At 20.4% G+C, this 17,451-nt stretch overlaps 2 protein-coding genes across 2 annotated transcripts; both read right to left on the reverse strand.

Annotated features, from left to right (window-relative positions):
• Positions 1–989: 989 nt before the first annotated feature.
• Positions 990–2,665, reverse strand: LOC724463 (PI-PLC X domain-containing protein 3). Its single transcript, XM_001120325.5, has 2 exons — positions 2,119–2,665; positions 990–1,872 (listed from the first exon to the last, which is right to left on the reverse strand). The coding sequence occupies exons 1-2, from the start codon at positions 2,261–2,263 to the stop codon at positions 1,019–1,021; spliced, it is 999 nt and encodes a 332-aa protein (XP_001120325.2). The 5' UTR covers positions 2,264–2,665; the 3' UTR covers positions 990–1,018.
• Positions 2,666–3,675: 1,010 nt separating this feature from the next.
• Positions 3,676–16,977, reverse strand: LOC412936. Its single transcript, XM_026444800.1, is given in 15 exon segments — positions 3,676–4,088; positions 4,194–4,445; positions 4,950–5,168; positions 5,409–5,934; positions 6,141–6,488; positions 9,098–9,261; positions 9,401–9,652; positions 9,904–10,119; positions 10,351–10,873; positions 11,030–11,370; positions 13,880–14,044; positions 14,195–14,446; positions 14,679–14,897; positions 15,281–15,806; positions 16,563–16,977. Coding segments are annotated over 15 exon segments (4,527 nt in total). The 5' UTR covers positions 16,899–16,977; the 3' UTR covers positions 3,676–3,900.
• Between the last annotated feature and the right edge of the window lie 474 nt (positions 16,978–17,451).

The following is a 17,451-nucleotide window of genomic DNA, read 5'->3' on the forward strand; positions in this document are numbered from 1 at the left end:
ATATTAAAATATATTAATTTATAATTTTAATATTATTTATTACATAATTTTTTTTTAAATTCATCTTTTTATGTCATGATTTTTTAACTAAATATGTACACAATAACCCATAACATATAAAACAATTCTGTTGTATATATATTATTTTAATTATAAATCGTATATCAGGATATATAATCATATATTTAAAATATATACTTTTTATTAATTAAGTTCCATTATTATAATATGCAGGGCAATATATGTACAAGATGAAATTATATATTTCTTTAAACTATCTTTAAAACTATTAGAAATAAAAAAAAATCTCATTTTAGTCTTCTAATAATTTTAAAGATCTTTTAAACTCTAATTGTATGAAACATGCAAAATTAAAATGAAATGGAAGAAATGAGAATACAGGAATATAAGTTAATGAAACAAAAATATTAAGAATAGAAGAATAAAATAAATTCATGTAAAATTTATACTTATTTATATATTAATTCATATATCATATATAATATCAATTGAATGGAATATTTAAATAAGTTATATATTAATAATTACTATTTAAATAAATTGTGTTTTTAATGAATATAGAAAAATATAAACTCATTTTAAATTTTAAATTAATTTTAAATTGCTTAAATATATATAAATATTATTTTGAAAATATTTCTTCAACTAATTTTTTAATATTATATTTATACAATTCAAAATTTAAAAAAAATAATGTACAACATTGCAGCAATTCATATTATAAGAAAGAATATTGTTATTGAATTTTAAAAATATAAAATTATAGAAAAATAAAAAATTTAGATTTTTAAGGAAATAATATGAGCATAAATTTATTATAGTATTTATTATATATACAAATAAATATTTCTTTAAAGATAAAATAAATTTCTCATTAAAAATACATAATAAAAGATAATCTTTAAAATAATTTATCACAACCAGTTTGCATTGAAATTGTAAATTTCAAATATTTATCTTGTATATAAGTATTCAAGTACAAAATATTTCGCATAAATTATTGTAAATCAAAAATTTTCTTATTACTATCAATAACTGTCTTACAAAATAAAAAATTGTTATCAGATATAAAATCAGCTATAATGATATTTAAACCACCACGACCAGGTCGCTTATGATTTATCCAAAGAAGAATTGCTTTTTGACATAATGGTACTAAATCTCTCTGTAATGTTCCGCATAAATGTTTCAATATATATGAAATATCAGGAGTTAAAAGACATTGTGATATAAAACCGATTTGCAATGGCCGCGCTTTCAATTTTATATCTAAAAAATCTATAAGTTCGTTAACACGAACAGTATTAGGCCATGGAGTGCGCCACAAACAACTTGGCCATAAATTTGAATAATTTTGTGCAAATACATTTCTATAAATAACGATAACTTGATATTTTTCTAGATTAAGCCAATTTAATGTTATATGATCAAATATAGAAGCTACGGGACACAATTTCGTCTGAAATATTCGGAAAATTGTTTCAACAAGATGAGAATGATCCATTTCTGAGAACGAATAGAAATGCTGAAAATCTAAGATTACAATTTCATTATTATGGAAAGATAGCCATTCTGCTATTTCTTGTAATGGTTGATATATTTTCGATCCGTATAAACCATGAACAAAATAAATATTTGCATCTGTTGGCTTCGTTGCCACACGTAAATCTAGATATCGTATTCCACTATTGAGTTGATCCTTGATATTTTCATGTTGTGTAATAGACCAATTAAAAATAATGGGTTTTGAGACAAATGAACAATAACGACCAAGAGCTCTGATATATTTTGGTTCATCGGGTCCCACATCATTATGTCGCTTTATGGTATAAGTCATCGTATTATGAGAACCTATTAAGAATTATCAATCATGTTAACTAAATTTATTACTTTGAGGTCAATTTAATCATAGAATATAATTTTAAAACTTATTTTATTTTATATAAATTATTTATTAGTATTATTTATTAGTATATAATCAATTTTAATTAATTCTTCTGATTTAATAAAACTAAAAAAATTTTTTTAATTTAAATGAATATAGATTTTAGTTTAAGATATGATTTTCATAAAATAAGAAAATATTTTGAAACTTACCGGGTATTGCCAAATGTATTATGGGAAGATTTTTCAAAGTTTCCGGCAGTTGAGTCATCCAGTATTCTAGTTCTTTGTTTAAAATAATATTGTTTCGTTTTGATCTATGTAAAACATTGTCAGTGTCTTTCATTTCGTATTCCATATTATTTAATTTTTAGTGTTGGTTACGTAGTGATTTTTTTTTTAATGAATTTATATAATGAAGAAATAGAAAATGTAGGTGTATATCACCTACAATCAAATGACGCGTCAGTCGATGTTCTCCATCCTTTATAGATTTTTTCAAATTAACGTTCCCACGGTGATATATTAATCACCTTGCACCTTCTTCCGACACAGAAATGAACGATACAGATTTATAAAACTTAACCTCATGGTCACTTGATTACTATCCTATCCCTCTTTCTTACAATAAGGAAGTTAACGAGTTGCACGAGTTTATTACAATATGGTATTGGTAATATGATTTGGTAACATTCTTATATTTACATATATCGTTATATTTATTTATTTAATGAAATAATTTGCAAATTATTTACTTCACGTAAAATTTATATTGAAATTACAACATATATATTTATTTATTTATTATAACATAGTTTTATGAATAAAATTGTAAGATGATTTTTTTCATTAAAAATAAAAATAAAATAAAATAAAGTATAAAACATTTAATAACTTTAAATAGTGAAATTTTATTATAATTTTATTGAAAATTTTTAAATGATAATTTTAAATGATAAACTAGAAAAATAGAATAGAAAATAAAATAGATAATTTTTCTAACAATAGAATTATTATTATAATTTAATAATTAGAAATTAAAATTAAATTTTTAAATTGGAATAATTCTTATTATATCGATGTAATAAAAGTTTTTAATTTTTTATATATTTTATGTATTTATAATATATTTTATAATACGTATCTTACATTATATTGAATAAAAGTATAATGACTTTGTTTTATTATAGAATAATTATTAAATTAAATAGAGCAATAATTATTAAATTAAAGATAAAAAATATAAATGAAAAGATGAGAAAAATAGTTATCAATGAAATTTAATCAATATCATTCACAATATTCTTTGTCACATATATTATATATTTTATTTATTACTCTTATAATCTACAGATCATTTAATTCATAATAAATTTTGTGTTCAAATATAAAAAATGAAGTTTAAAAGTTTAATAAAAAAAAATTAGCTAATTTCAAAAATAAATAACTGTTAAAACAAATTTTACTTGTAACAAAGTTAATATATACGAGTCATATAATTTATTCAATTCAATTTTTAAAATATGATTTTTATAAAAATCATTTTTATTTAAAGAAACATTAATAAATAATTATCTTTTTTTTCTTGTATTTTTGATATATACATATATATATATATATTATTTGGCATTTGTTATTTATAGATTTTTTATTGTTATTTATAACAAGATATATATATATATATAATTAAATATATAATATATATTTATATATATAATATTATATATATATTATATATATAATATAATAATAGTAAAAATAATAAAACAAGAAAGTCCATTTGTATATTTATAATTAACCATTTCATATTATGCTATCTAGATTTCTTCAATTAAAAATTAATATTATAATAAAATATATTATATCATGAAACACATATACAAAATATAACTCTTATCAATATAGTTGATTCTGATAATTCAATAAAAAATATAAATTTTTTTGAAATATTTTTCATTGAATTATTGGAATCAATTTAAATTTTTCAAAATCTCATCAGTTTAAAATCTCTTCATTATTTTTTATTTTTGTAAATTTTAAATATATGCCTCCTTTTGGTGTTAATAAGAAAGCAGCTGGATTAATTTCATATGGAATCATAGTTTTATCGCAAACTTCAACTTTATAATTCCAAAGTATTGTTATCAAACCAATTTTGGATTGGTAAACTGCAAATCGTGCTCCTGAAATACATATTAAAAATATTATTGAATATGATAAAATTGAAATTTTTATCACAATCTTTCTTAAACTTTTAAAATATAAAAAAAAATTATAGATAAATATACCAATACAATTTCTGGGTCCATCACCAAAAGGTAAATAGTGCATTGGATGTCGTGTTGCAATGGCATCATCATTAAATCTTTCAGGAATAAAAGCATCAGGATTTGGATAAATCTTAGGATCATGATGAATTGCATATAATGGTATCCATACAAAACTCTCTTCTGGTATAGAAACTTTTGTATTGTTAAAAGTATAATTAGTTATTGACTTTCTTAATATAAGTGGTCCAGGTGGATATTTTCTTAATGTTTCTATAAAAAAGAAATTTTTGACTTAAATAATAACAATGATCAATAGTAGTTAACAATTACTATTACAATCAATTAGCAATAATATAATATAATATAATATAATATTCAAAATTTTTAAACAAACTATGTGATTTATTCTTTTTTTTGAGAAATGAAAAATATGAAAAATCTTTATAAAATACAATTGAGAAAGAAGATTTCATTTGTAAGATTGCTGATATAATAAGAAATGTTAGTTGAGTTTAAAAATTCAAAGAATATATGCGATCGATTTTATATTTTTTTGATATTTTTGATATTGACTGATATTGTAACGTAAAATTATATAAAATTATAGATAATATAAAATATAGATGATATAAATACAAAATATAGTAAATAAATCATTCCAGCATACAACAAACAACAAACGAATTCAATAATTCGTAATACTATATATATATATATATAAAATATACGTACGTAATATAAATACTATATATATATAATAGCTATTATACGCACCACGAAATACTAAATCCAGATATATCATATTTTTTATATACTCGTATTTCAATTCATTATGTTTATTGAAATATTCTTTAATCTCTTGCCGTAACTTATTTTGAACTTCAGGATTTAAAGCTAACTCATAAAGTGCGTTGCTTATAGCTGACGAAGAAGTTTCAAATCCAGCAATAAAGAAAACGAATGCTTGTGCCGTTAATAAAGTATCCGTTAATTCTATAAATTACAATTAAAAAAAAAAAATAAAGAAATGTGAGAAATGATTTTATTTTTACAAAAATTGATTCGCTATATAATTTTAATTATTAATTGATAAATTATTGTGTAAAGAGATATTTTTAATAAATCTTTAAAATTTTATTATTATTATTATATATTTTATTTTTATTGTTATTATTTATATATTGTTTAATTATTTAATCTTTATATCATTATATATTTTTAATTGATACTTACTAATATTTTCTAATTTGTCTGGATGTTTTTTAAGTTCTATAAGCATATTGACAAAATCAGGCCTCACAATGTTGTTTTCCTGTCTGTATTTCATTGTACTTACGATAATATTCGTGAGGAATTTTGTAACTTCCATTGGTGGTAATACGAAACCAAGTAAATTATAAATTCGTGGGAAAATTTGTCTAAATCGAAATCTTAAGATTTGCCCAAATGAATTGGAAAATACTTTTCTACCTATTCGACGAAATTCGCTTTCTTCATCAGACAGTGCATTCATTTCGATACCAAAGGCACAGCTACCTATTACATCTGTTGTATATTTAGCTGTTAATTCACGACATTCTATAAACTCTTCTCTTAATACCAGTTTATCCAGATATTGTTCCAAATGTTTTGCACAGTCTAATATTAAGGGAAACATTTCTTTCAATTTGCCAGATGTGAATACTGGCGAAAGTCTTGTTCTTAATGGACGCCATCTTTCTACCTCCAAATTGAAGAGATGTGGAGATAATGGTTCTGCCTATAATTATTTTAAAAATCAATAAATAGAAATATAATTTTATTGTTACAATTCAATATATTTGAGCATGATTTAAACTTAAAATTTAATTTTTTTAAAATATTATAATTTATTTATAATTTAATATATGCATCTACTTACATTTTATACGTATATCTGAAATAATTTAATACTGATTTAATAATAATAATTTAATAATAATTTACCTTTTCATGAATAGGAATTCCGCGGTTGGCAAACTTAGAAAAATCCCTTATTAAAACATCTTTTATAAGATCTGGATCTTGAATAATGAGTATAGGTGTTTTTCTAGTGAATATTCCAATCATAGGTTCATGTTTGTATTCCTCACAGAGTTTTTTTAAATAGTGGCACATAGACGTCTTCAAAAGCATTACATTTTTTATATTACCGAATATTGGTATCGGCTTTGGTCCAGGTACTCCACGAACTTTCCAAAAATCGAACGTTGAAGTAAAATAATAATAAATTGCCAGAAATAATAAGATAATTCCAAAAATAATTTCTAAACTTGGCATTCTTGTTTTATAGTTAATTTAATGAAGAAATAATGGATATAATTAAATTTTCTGCAAAATATTATTATTATTATTTCAATTTCCGTAATAATTAAAGTATTTTAAATATATAATAATAATATTATCATGAAAATTAGAATATATTAATAATGTATTTTTTTTACAATGTTTTTGCGTTAAAAATAATTTTTAACCAGAAATGAAAATAAAAAAGATAAATGAAATAGTGTTAATTAAAATATTATTTAATTTGAAACGAAAGATTTTTTATATGTAGAAATTTATTATTATAAAATTTTTGAACAAAAATCGAATTTTTTAGGCATAAAAAAATATATTGTCTCTTATTAATAGAAGTTTATTTATTAAACTAAATGAAATAAATGATGAATAAAATTGATGAGTGAGAAACAAAATATTTATTAAGAATTTAATTATAAAAAATAAAGTGGATAGATTTCTTTATTTTAAAAACAATGGATAAGTATTTTTCATATTGTTCAGGTATTTTATAATGCCCAATTATTGTTTATTTAATTGAAGGAATTTTTTATATATAAATAATAATAATTTATTCAATTGATAATTTATTCAATATGATATTTAAAATAATGATAAATCATTTGGATCTTTAAATCAATTATCATATTATTTATTATTTTTAATTACGATTTATTACATAATAAATTAAATTAATTTTTGACTGATAATACAATTCAGAAGGATAATATCTTTAATAACAGAATGCATATAATATTTCTTTTATTTTCATTTTATTTATTTTTATTGTATTTATATACTTTTAATCTGTCTTTGAATGATATATAATTATATTTATTATTTATAAAACAATATATTATACATATGTATGCATTATGTTTTATTATTAATTAAGTTCTAATAATTAAATTAATAATTCAGCAATTTTAATTGTTAATTTATTTAATGATTAATTATGACTTAATATACGGAAATTATAATTATAATACATTTTTATTTACAATAGATATTCTTTTTTTAAAAATAATATTTTTTTTCTTTTATTTCGAAAATATATTAATGAAACTTAAATTATCATTTTTAATATAGATATAAAATATTTAAATTTTATCAATTAATTTATTTAATCAAATAAAATAAAATAATAAATGAGAACAAATTATTATGTTATATGCATTTGATATTAAATGTATTTAATAGGTTAACGTGTATCATTTTTGCATTGTTATTTTAAAATTATATATAAAGATACTTAATGATAACTATTTATGATGAATGATGATAATGAATCACTGTACACATAATATGAAATATTTTTTTATATAAAATATATGACACAAACAAAAGCTTACAGTTTTGACACGAAATAAAAACTCAATGTATGACGCAGTTTTCAATGTACTGCAGTGAAAATGCAGAAAAATGATATCTGCAAGATAAAACAGCAAAATGTATAATATATATATATAAAATATCATAATATCATAATACATGTTATTAGAATGTTAATTATATAATAAAACGATTAAATAATAAATTAAGAATTTATTTGATTTAAGTAAATATGTAATTTTTATAATAAGAGCAATTAAAAATTATTTGATTATTAATTATATAATTATTAATTATATAAATCAATTAAATAAAAAAATTGTACAGTTTTATTTTTTTTGTACAATTGATTAATAAAAAAAATCTTACCATTAAAATACATAAGTAATTTAACTATGATATAATGATAGATTTGATTCAATGTGCAACTTCATAGATGTCGCTCTTATAAAGAAATATATCATAATAATACAAGAAAATAAAAATAAATCTATATTTACATAGTACGAAGCCAACTATATAAGGTTATAGTTAATATTAATTTTACTCATTTTTAAAGATTGTATTTTAAATATAATACATTTCTTTATTGACATAATAATAATATTATAAATAATAATATTAGTATAAATAAGAATATTAAAAATATTATTTAAAAATTTTTTTAAAAAGTATTTTTATTTATAACAAATAAAATTTCATGTAATAATTTCTTTTTATGACTTTAATATTATTTTATATAAAACAAAATGTATAATTCATATCATGTTATATCACATTCATCATGATATATAAATATATACTTACGTATAACTTATATATACTTATACATGTATTTAAAAATTCTCAAATGCTAAACATGATTTAATAAAATTTTATTATAAAATGATATATTAAAATGATATTTTTTTAATATAAATTTTTACATTATATATTTTATAATTTATAAAATTAAAAATAAAAAAATTAATTAAAAAAAATGTATAACTATAATAAAAGATAATTATTTTTTTGAAATAATGAAAAATAATTTTTGTAGAAGTTTATTTATTGAAAATTATCAATATTTTAGATTAATAAATATTATTTTATATTTATAATTAAAATTATAGAAATAATAGTAATAATAATATAGAATATTTTATAAAAATATATTTCATATTAAAAAATACATGTATAAAATGAACATATAAAAAATTGAATATATATATATATAAAAATCTAAAAAATATTTAAGTTTTCAAGTTATATTTATTTTTTTTTGTTAATTATTTTGTACTTTTTCATAATCAGTTATTTTTTTCTATTTTCAAGAAAATTCCATCTTTAGGGGCCAATGTAAATGAATTTATCTTCTTTATATAAGGAATCATTGTCTTTTCGCATACATTTACTTTGAAATTTTTTAGCATTTTTATCAGTCCAACTTTTGTTTGATAAACACCAAATCGTATTCCTGAAACAATAATTTAATCATTGATTATCATTAATATATAAAAATATAAAACAAGTAAATGTTAAAAATTTTAATAATCGTAAGATACAAATTATCATTATCATCTAAAAAACATTTTAGTATTTTTTCTTTGAATTACCAATGCATTTCCTTGGTCCATCACCAAATGGTAAATAGGTCATTGGATGCCTTGCAGCTACTGCATCCTCGTTAAATCTTTCAGGATCAAATACGTCTGGATTTTCATAAAATTTTGGATCTGTTTGAATTGAATACACAGGAATAATTACAGAAGTACCAGCAGGTATAGATACTTTTGTACCTTTGAAGGTATAATTAGAGTTGCATTTTCGCTTTAAAAACACCCCTGGTGGATATTTTCTAAGTGTTTCTATTTAAAAAGACAGATAAATATAATTTTATTTTAAAGTAATAATTATCTTATTTAAAATAATATAATTTTAAATTATAATCTTTACACATATTTCAATATGATAATTTATACATAATAATAAATTATTGGTTTTCTAATTATTTGCAAAAATATATATAAAAATATATATATAATAGAATATTAATAATAATGTATAAAAAATTTTACATTTTTTATACATTTTGTTAAAATAAGTTTAAAAAATATACCTTTAAATACTTTGTCCAAATATTTCATTTTCTTAACTTCTTCGTATGTGAAATTATTATTAGCATAGAATTCTTTTATTTCTTTTCGTAATTTATCTTGTATGTTAGGATTTAGAGCCATTTCATAAAGAGCATGTGCCATTGTTGTTGATGATGTTTCAAATCCAGCAGCAAAGAAAACAAAAGCTTGTGCAGCAAGTAAATTATCTGTTATTTCTGTAAAATTTTATTAAAAAATAGTATTTTAATAATACATTAATATAATATTTTATTAATTATTTATAAAACATTAGACAAAAAATTTATAAATTTAAAATTCTATTTCAAATTTTATTTCATCATTATACATCTTTAAATTCTATTTATGAAATAATCATAAACTACAACTTTATTTATGCTTTTATTATGCTTTTTGAAAGAATTAAAATTACAAATTATTTTACTTACTAATATTCTGCAATTTTTCCGGATGTTTTTTCAATTCCATTAATAAATTTACAAAATCTGCTTTTACCACATTATTTTCTTCCCTATATTTAATCATTTCTGAAATAAATTTTGTCACAAATTTGCTTGTTTCTGAATATGGTATTACAAAACCAAGTAAATTATAGAACCGTGGAAAAAATTGTCGAAGAAAAGATCTTAGAATGTTTTTATCTAAATCAAAAATTCTTTTTCCTATTCTGCGGAATTCACTACGTTCATCTGATAACGCGTTCATGTTGATTCCAAATGCGCAACTTCCAATAACATCTGTGGTGTATCTCGCTGATATTTCAAAACAATCCACAGGTCCTCCTCTTTTCACAGCATCCTCTAAACATTGCTCCAAACGTTCGGCGCATTTCAATATCAAGGGGAACATTTCTTTCAATTTACCAGAAGTAAATACCGGTGATAATTTTATTCTTAATGGTCGCCATCGTGTAACATCCATATTAAAGAGATTTGCATTCAATGGGTCAGCCTATAGTTAAAAAATTAAATCGAAACACTTTATTTTAAGAAGATTATTTTAAGAGGATTTTCTAAAAAAATTAATAAAATTTTGAACTTTCTATATTTTGAAATGTTAAAAAAAAATTTATATATATATATATATAAAAGAAAAATAAATACATACCCGTTCAGAAATTTTGAATCCTCGTTCGTCAAACGTAGAGAAATCTTTAATTAAAACATCTTTGATGAGATCTAAATCACGCAAAATGAGATTAGGCGATCCACCGAAGAATATCCCGAACATTGCTTCATTTTCGTATTTCTTATATAATTCCGCTATAAAATTGCTTATTTCAATTTTTTTTAATACGACATCCTTGGTATTTCCAAAAAATGGTATCGGTTTAGGTGCAACTACATTGCGATTTTTCCAGAAATCAAAATTTGATGTAAGATAATAATATAAAGCTAGAAAACTCGCGACGAATGCAATTAATATTTGAAAATAATCGAACATGTCAATTCACTATTATTAGTTATACACATCTGACTTAGAAACTATCCTTCGATCGACTGACATTGTAGAATAGTATACAATTTAGATTTTGAAAAGTTATCTCATTATCCTCAATGTTATCATATATTTGTTATCATATATAAATATTTATTTATGTTTAGTAATTTAATATTTACTTGTGTGTATATATTAAATATATTACACATTATATTAAATATTTATATGTTTATCTTTATATTCGATTTTTTGTGGATCGATCGTTGTGGAAATATGATGAAATTGAAATAATAATTATTGAAATAGGTTTCTTGAAAACTTATTAAAAAAAAAAAAAAATGATAATACTTTAATTTACTTATGTTTTTATAATTTAATATATATATTTTGATTTTTTCGTTATCGTTAGAGTAATCGTTATTTCTTCGATTCTCTTCGTTAGAATTATTTGTCAAAATGTATAAAATTATTTTTAAAATTTATAAAAATTTATAAAAACATATACATCTTTTAAGGAAATTAAATTTGAGTTATTTTTCTTTAAAAAAACGTTTTAAATTTATTAATTTTGCATTTAAATAAATACTATAATAATTTTAATCTTATTTATAAATTAATTTAGAAATCACGATTCTTTTACGATTATTTTTTTTATCAATATACAAATATTATTTATAAACATTTCATTTATCAATCATTTGATAAATGAAATTTATCGATGTGATAAATATTTATTTATTTATATTTTTAGACATTTCACATTTTGTATATATTAATCTACATCTTATTTTTACAATTAATTTCTAAATTTTCTTATCGATCAATTAAATTCTATTTGAAATATTATGTGAATGGTTTCGAAAATACTTATTTTATAGAATATTTACTTTATTAATATTTATATTTATTTCTAGATTTGATCCTTCAAAGATTATTTTGTGAACATATTAATATTTTATATAATTCTAAAAATATTTTATTTTTTTTTAATATGTTAAGTAGTATTAATCTAATCTCTAAAATTAATAATTCCTAATTATACATTATATATTATATATATATATATATTTTATTTTGTAAAATTATTTTTAATTTACGCTTAAGTAGTACTATTTTATTATAAATTTTTAATATTTTATAAAATTCTGATTAGCATTTAATCAGTTCAATTATTTTTGTTTCATAAAAATATAAATAAAATTTTTATATAATAAGATTAATTTTCATTTTCTTTCTTTCATTATTTTTCTCTCTTTCATTCACTCATTTGCTCTCCCTCTCTCTTCCATTTTATCTCATTCTTTTTCTTTATCTTTTCCTCGTAAGAATATTTTTAATTATATATATTTAATTATATAATAATAACAAATATTCATTTTGATGAATGAACATAATCTTGAATATTATTTTGAATATAGTTTTATTATAATTAATGTTGAAATTTTTTACTAAAATTATTTTTCTCACCATAATTTTCACAAGAAAAATAAAATCAAAATCCAATTATATAATTTTTTATATTTTAATATATTTTATTTAAAATATTTTGCAATAAATATATGTTTGTTGACGATATTATCAAATAAAAATATAAATCAAGGATTAAAGATTTAATATTTTCGTCGGAAATTAAATATTAACATAATAATAGATATAATTGTTAATTATCTTATAATAAATATTTTCAATATAAATATATTTATATTTGAGATTATTTAATATAATTAAATATTTTTTTAATCCTAAGATATTTTTTGAATAATTTATACTCATAAATAATTGTTGAATAATTTCATCTATATATTCATATATCAATTTTTTATTATATTTAATATTTTCATAATTTCATAAAATTTATATTTAAAATATATGTATAATATTGTGTATAATAGCATAAAATAAAATATTGTTAAAATCGTAATAATATAAATAGTATAAAAAAATTTTATACTAATAAATTTATATTGAAAAACATTTATTTCAATTTTAAATCTTTTAATCATTTATATTAATGATACAAATTATTTTACAAATATTTGTAATATGATTAACATATATTAATTATGTATGCTTATTACATTATAATATATTTAACATAGTTATGAAAATGAATGATAGTAGATAATAAATAAAAATATTTTGAATTTTGCAATGGAAAATGAATCTTATTTATAAAAGTTTTTACATAAGAGGAACATTTTACATAAATTTCTAATTGATCTTATATTTGAATATAAGAAAACTTAAAAAATTTATATAAAAAATTATTAATAATAATTAAATTCACTTAATATCATTTAATAAAAATCTACTATTTAAAGTTAGTTTTTCCTTTCTAATTCTTAATAATAAAACTAATTATACTAATTAATTATACTAATAAAGATATATTAATTATTATTATCCTATTATTTTGTTTTCCTTTGATTAAAATTAATTATCTACGTCCTCGTAAATATATATTTTATTTAATTTAATAAATTCCTGAAAATTTTTGAATGCAATGTTTCCATTCACTTCATATTTTTGTTATTTTCAAATATATTCCATTTTTTGGATTCAACAAAAATGCACCTGGATCAAATTCGTAAGGAATTACTGTCTTTTCGCAAACTTCTACTTTATGATTACGAAGAATAGTAATTAATCCAACTTTAGTTTGATAAACCGCAAAACGCGCACCTAAAAATAATATTAACGATTAATAATAATTAACACTCGCAAATTATAGAATATAAATAAAATATAAACAATAAGAAATTATATATATATATATATATATATATATATATATATATATATATATTAATTCAATAATTAATTAATTTATACCAATGCAATTTCTTCATCCATCACCAAAAGGTAAGTAATGCATAGGATGTCGACTGGCCATTGCATCTTTATCGAATCTTTCAGGATCAAATGAATTAGGATTCGGATTAATAACCGAATCTCGGTGTATCGCGAACGCTGGAATCCAAATTTTCATTTCCTTAGGTATCGTAATTTTCGTGTCATTGAACGTATAATCCGAAATTGCTTTTCTCATTAAAATCGATGCTGGTGGATACATTCTTAACGTTTCTGTAAAAAAATCATAAATTATTCGAATACGTACATATACATTTGTCCTACAACAGGAATTCTTAATTATTGTTTTTAATTTTGTTTTCATATTTAACATTAAAATTAACAATCGAGAATAATTGCGATAAGTTATTTTGATTTAAAGATTTTTTTTCACTCTTCATATTTTAATTTATTTTGTGTAAGGAGACACGAAAATATTTTACATAATATTTGCTCTTACTCATACCTTTAAATACTTTATCTAAATATTCCATTTCTTTGTCGTCATATTTCAATTCTTTATTATTTTGAGGACAAAACGTATTGATTTCCTCACGTAACTTCTTCTGTACATCTTGATTTAAAGCTAACTCATAGAGAGCATTACTCATAGTCGTCGATGAAGTTTCAAAGCCCGCAAGAAAGAATACAAATGCTTGGGCTGCGATAAGTGAATCCGTCAATTCTGAAAGAAAAGAAACGAACAATTACTCTTAAAGATAAACCATTATAGGACAAAGTATTTGTTTAAAGTTTATGACGATAAGTAGTTGAAAGATGTTAATGTATTCGTTGATATAGGACAAACAAAATTAAAATTAGAACAAAATTTGCATATAATGTTACAAATAAGAATCAACAATAAGATATTTTTCTATGCTAATTTTTATAATTAATATTTAAAATCGATCCAAAGATATCTCATTAACATTCTAACACCTACATGTTCTGAATATATAATCATAATGCCATGAAATAATTGTAACAACAATTTCAAAAATATGCTGTATATTTTTCATAAACGATAAATTTTTTTCAAAGAAATTACAAAGTTTTCGTAAAACTTACTGATATTTTCCAATTTCTGTGGATTTTTCTGAAGCTCCATCAACATGTTGATGAAATCTGGTCTAACAATGTTATTATCGTTTCTGTACTTAATTGTATCCGTCACAACTCGTGTAAAGAATGGTGCGAATGTCCGGTCAGGCATCACATAACCGAGTAAATCGTACAGCCTTGGCATGAATTGTTTCAACTTCATTCGCATAACGTTCATAAAATTGACAGCGAACACTTCTCTGCCCATTCTACGGAATTCGCTATTTTCGTTCGTCATCGAGCTCATATCGATGCCGAACGCGCAAGAACCGATCACGTCGGTTGTGAATCTTGCTGTTAATTCACGGCACTCGATGGGCTCATTTTTCTCGATTAACTTGTCCAAATACATTTCCAAATTTAACGAGCATTCGATTATGAGATAGAACATCTCTTTCAATTTTCCTGACGTGAATATTGGGGAGAGCCTGGATCTCAATGGTCGCCATCTTTCTACTTCCAAATTTAAGAGATGCGGTGATAATGGTTCCGTCTGTCGATATTTAATCGAAAAAAAAAAAAAAGAATTAAATTATTGTGAAAGATTTTTATTAAAGTTTTATAAAAACTATATATAAACAAACATGAATAATATGCATAATAATTAATTTTTTAATATATTTTCTTTAAAATTTAAATAAAACCCAAAACAAAAACTTGAAATAAAACAAAAATCCAAATAAAACTTAGAATAAAACAAAAACCCAAAATAAAACTCAAAACAAGAAATTCCAAATAAAACTCAGAATAAAACAAAACCCAAAATAAAACTCAAAACAAAAATTCCAAATAAAACTCAGAATAAAATAAAAAATAAAAAAATAACAAAATAAAACTTAAAATAAAACAAAAATCCAAAATAAAACTCAAAATAAGAAATTCTAAATAAAACTCAAAATAAAAAAATTCAAATAAAAATAAAAAAATAAAAAAATCCAAAAATCTCAAATTTTTAAATTCAAAAAACTCAAAAATAAAACTAAAATTTTAAAATTCAAAATTTTAATAACTGAATCTAAAAAATTAAAAGATAAGTTTTTCTATAATAGTGATCGTACAATTTTGATTTTTTTGATTTCAATTCTATTAATATCTTTCTCTTCCTCATCTGTCTATTTATATATCGCCTTTCTAATCTATGCATATAATTTACATGAATATGATAAATTGTTTATCGTTACGTCATGTTGATTAAAATTAACTTAAATAAAATTTAACTCGATAATTGAGATTTACGAGTTTCGCTCACCCTTTCAAAAACTCCCAATCCTCGATTCGCAAATTTGGAGAAATCTCTGATTAATATATCTTTGATAAGTTCTGGATCATTTAAAAGAAGAAAGGGAGATCTCGTCGCGTATAAACCAACCATTGGCTCGTTCTTGTATTTCTCGTAAATATCCTTGACGAAATGAGCCGTTGATTTTTTAACCAATATCAAATCCTTCGTTGTGCCAAAAAATGGTACAGGTTTCGGTCCAACCACTCCACGACTCTTCCAAAAATCAAACGTTGACGTGAGATAGTAATAGAGGGCAAGAAATAATACGGCGATGCCGCATAAAATTTCGAAACTGCTCGCCATTTTTCTTTATTAATTTCAGATTAATTCTTGTAGACTGTACGTGACTGATGTTATCTAAAAAATAATTTGTTATATTTGTAATAAGAATATAAATGTGTAATTTATTATAAATATATTACATAATATATTACATAAAAAAATAATATGGAATATTTTATTTAAAAAAATTATAAATCAATATCGTGATAAATTTATTAAATAATATATTTTTCACGTGTATTATTTTCAAGAAATTTGTAATAAAATAAAATTTATTATTATTAAATTATAATATGTAATGAAGAATAATAATTAAAATGTATAATATATATATATATATATATATATATATATATATATATATATATATATATATATTATAGTGTATCATATATATATATATAAAATAAATCATTTTAATTATATATCTATACATATATTTTGTTTTTCTTTGCTTGTAGAATTTACTTCTTACGAACATTAATATTTTCTATATAAAGATTTATTTATTTGTCAAATTAATATAATAAATAATATTATTTTCTCTGTCCGAAAATATGATATTCGAAAGAAA

Source organism: Apis mellifera, linkage group LG13 (genome assembly GCF_003254395.2).
Source record: "Apis mellifera strain DH4 linkage group LG13, Amel_HAv3.1, whole genome shotgun sequence".
Taxonomy (NCBI): domain Eukaryota; kingdom Metazoa; phylum Arthropoda; class Insecta; order Hymenoptera; family Apidae; genus Apis; species Apis mellifera.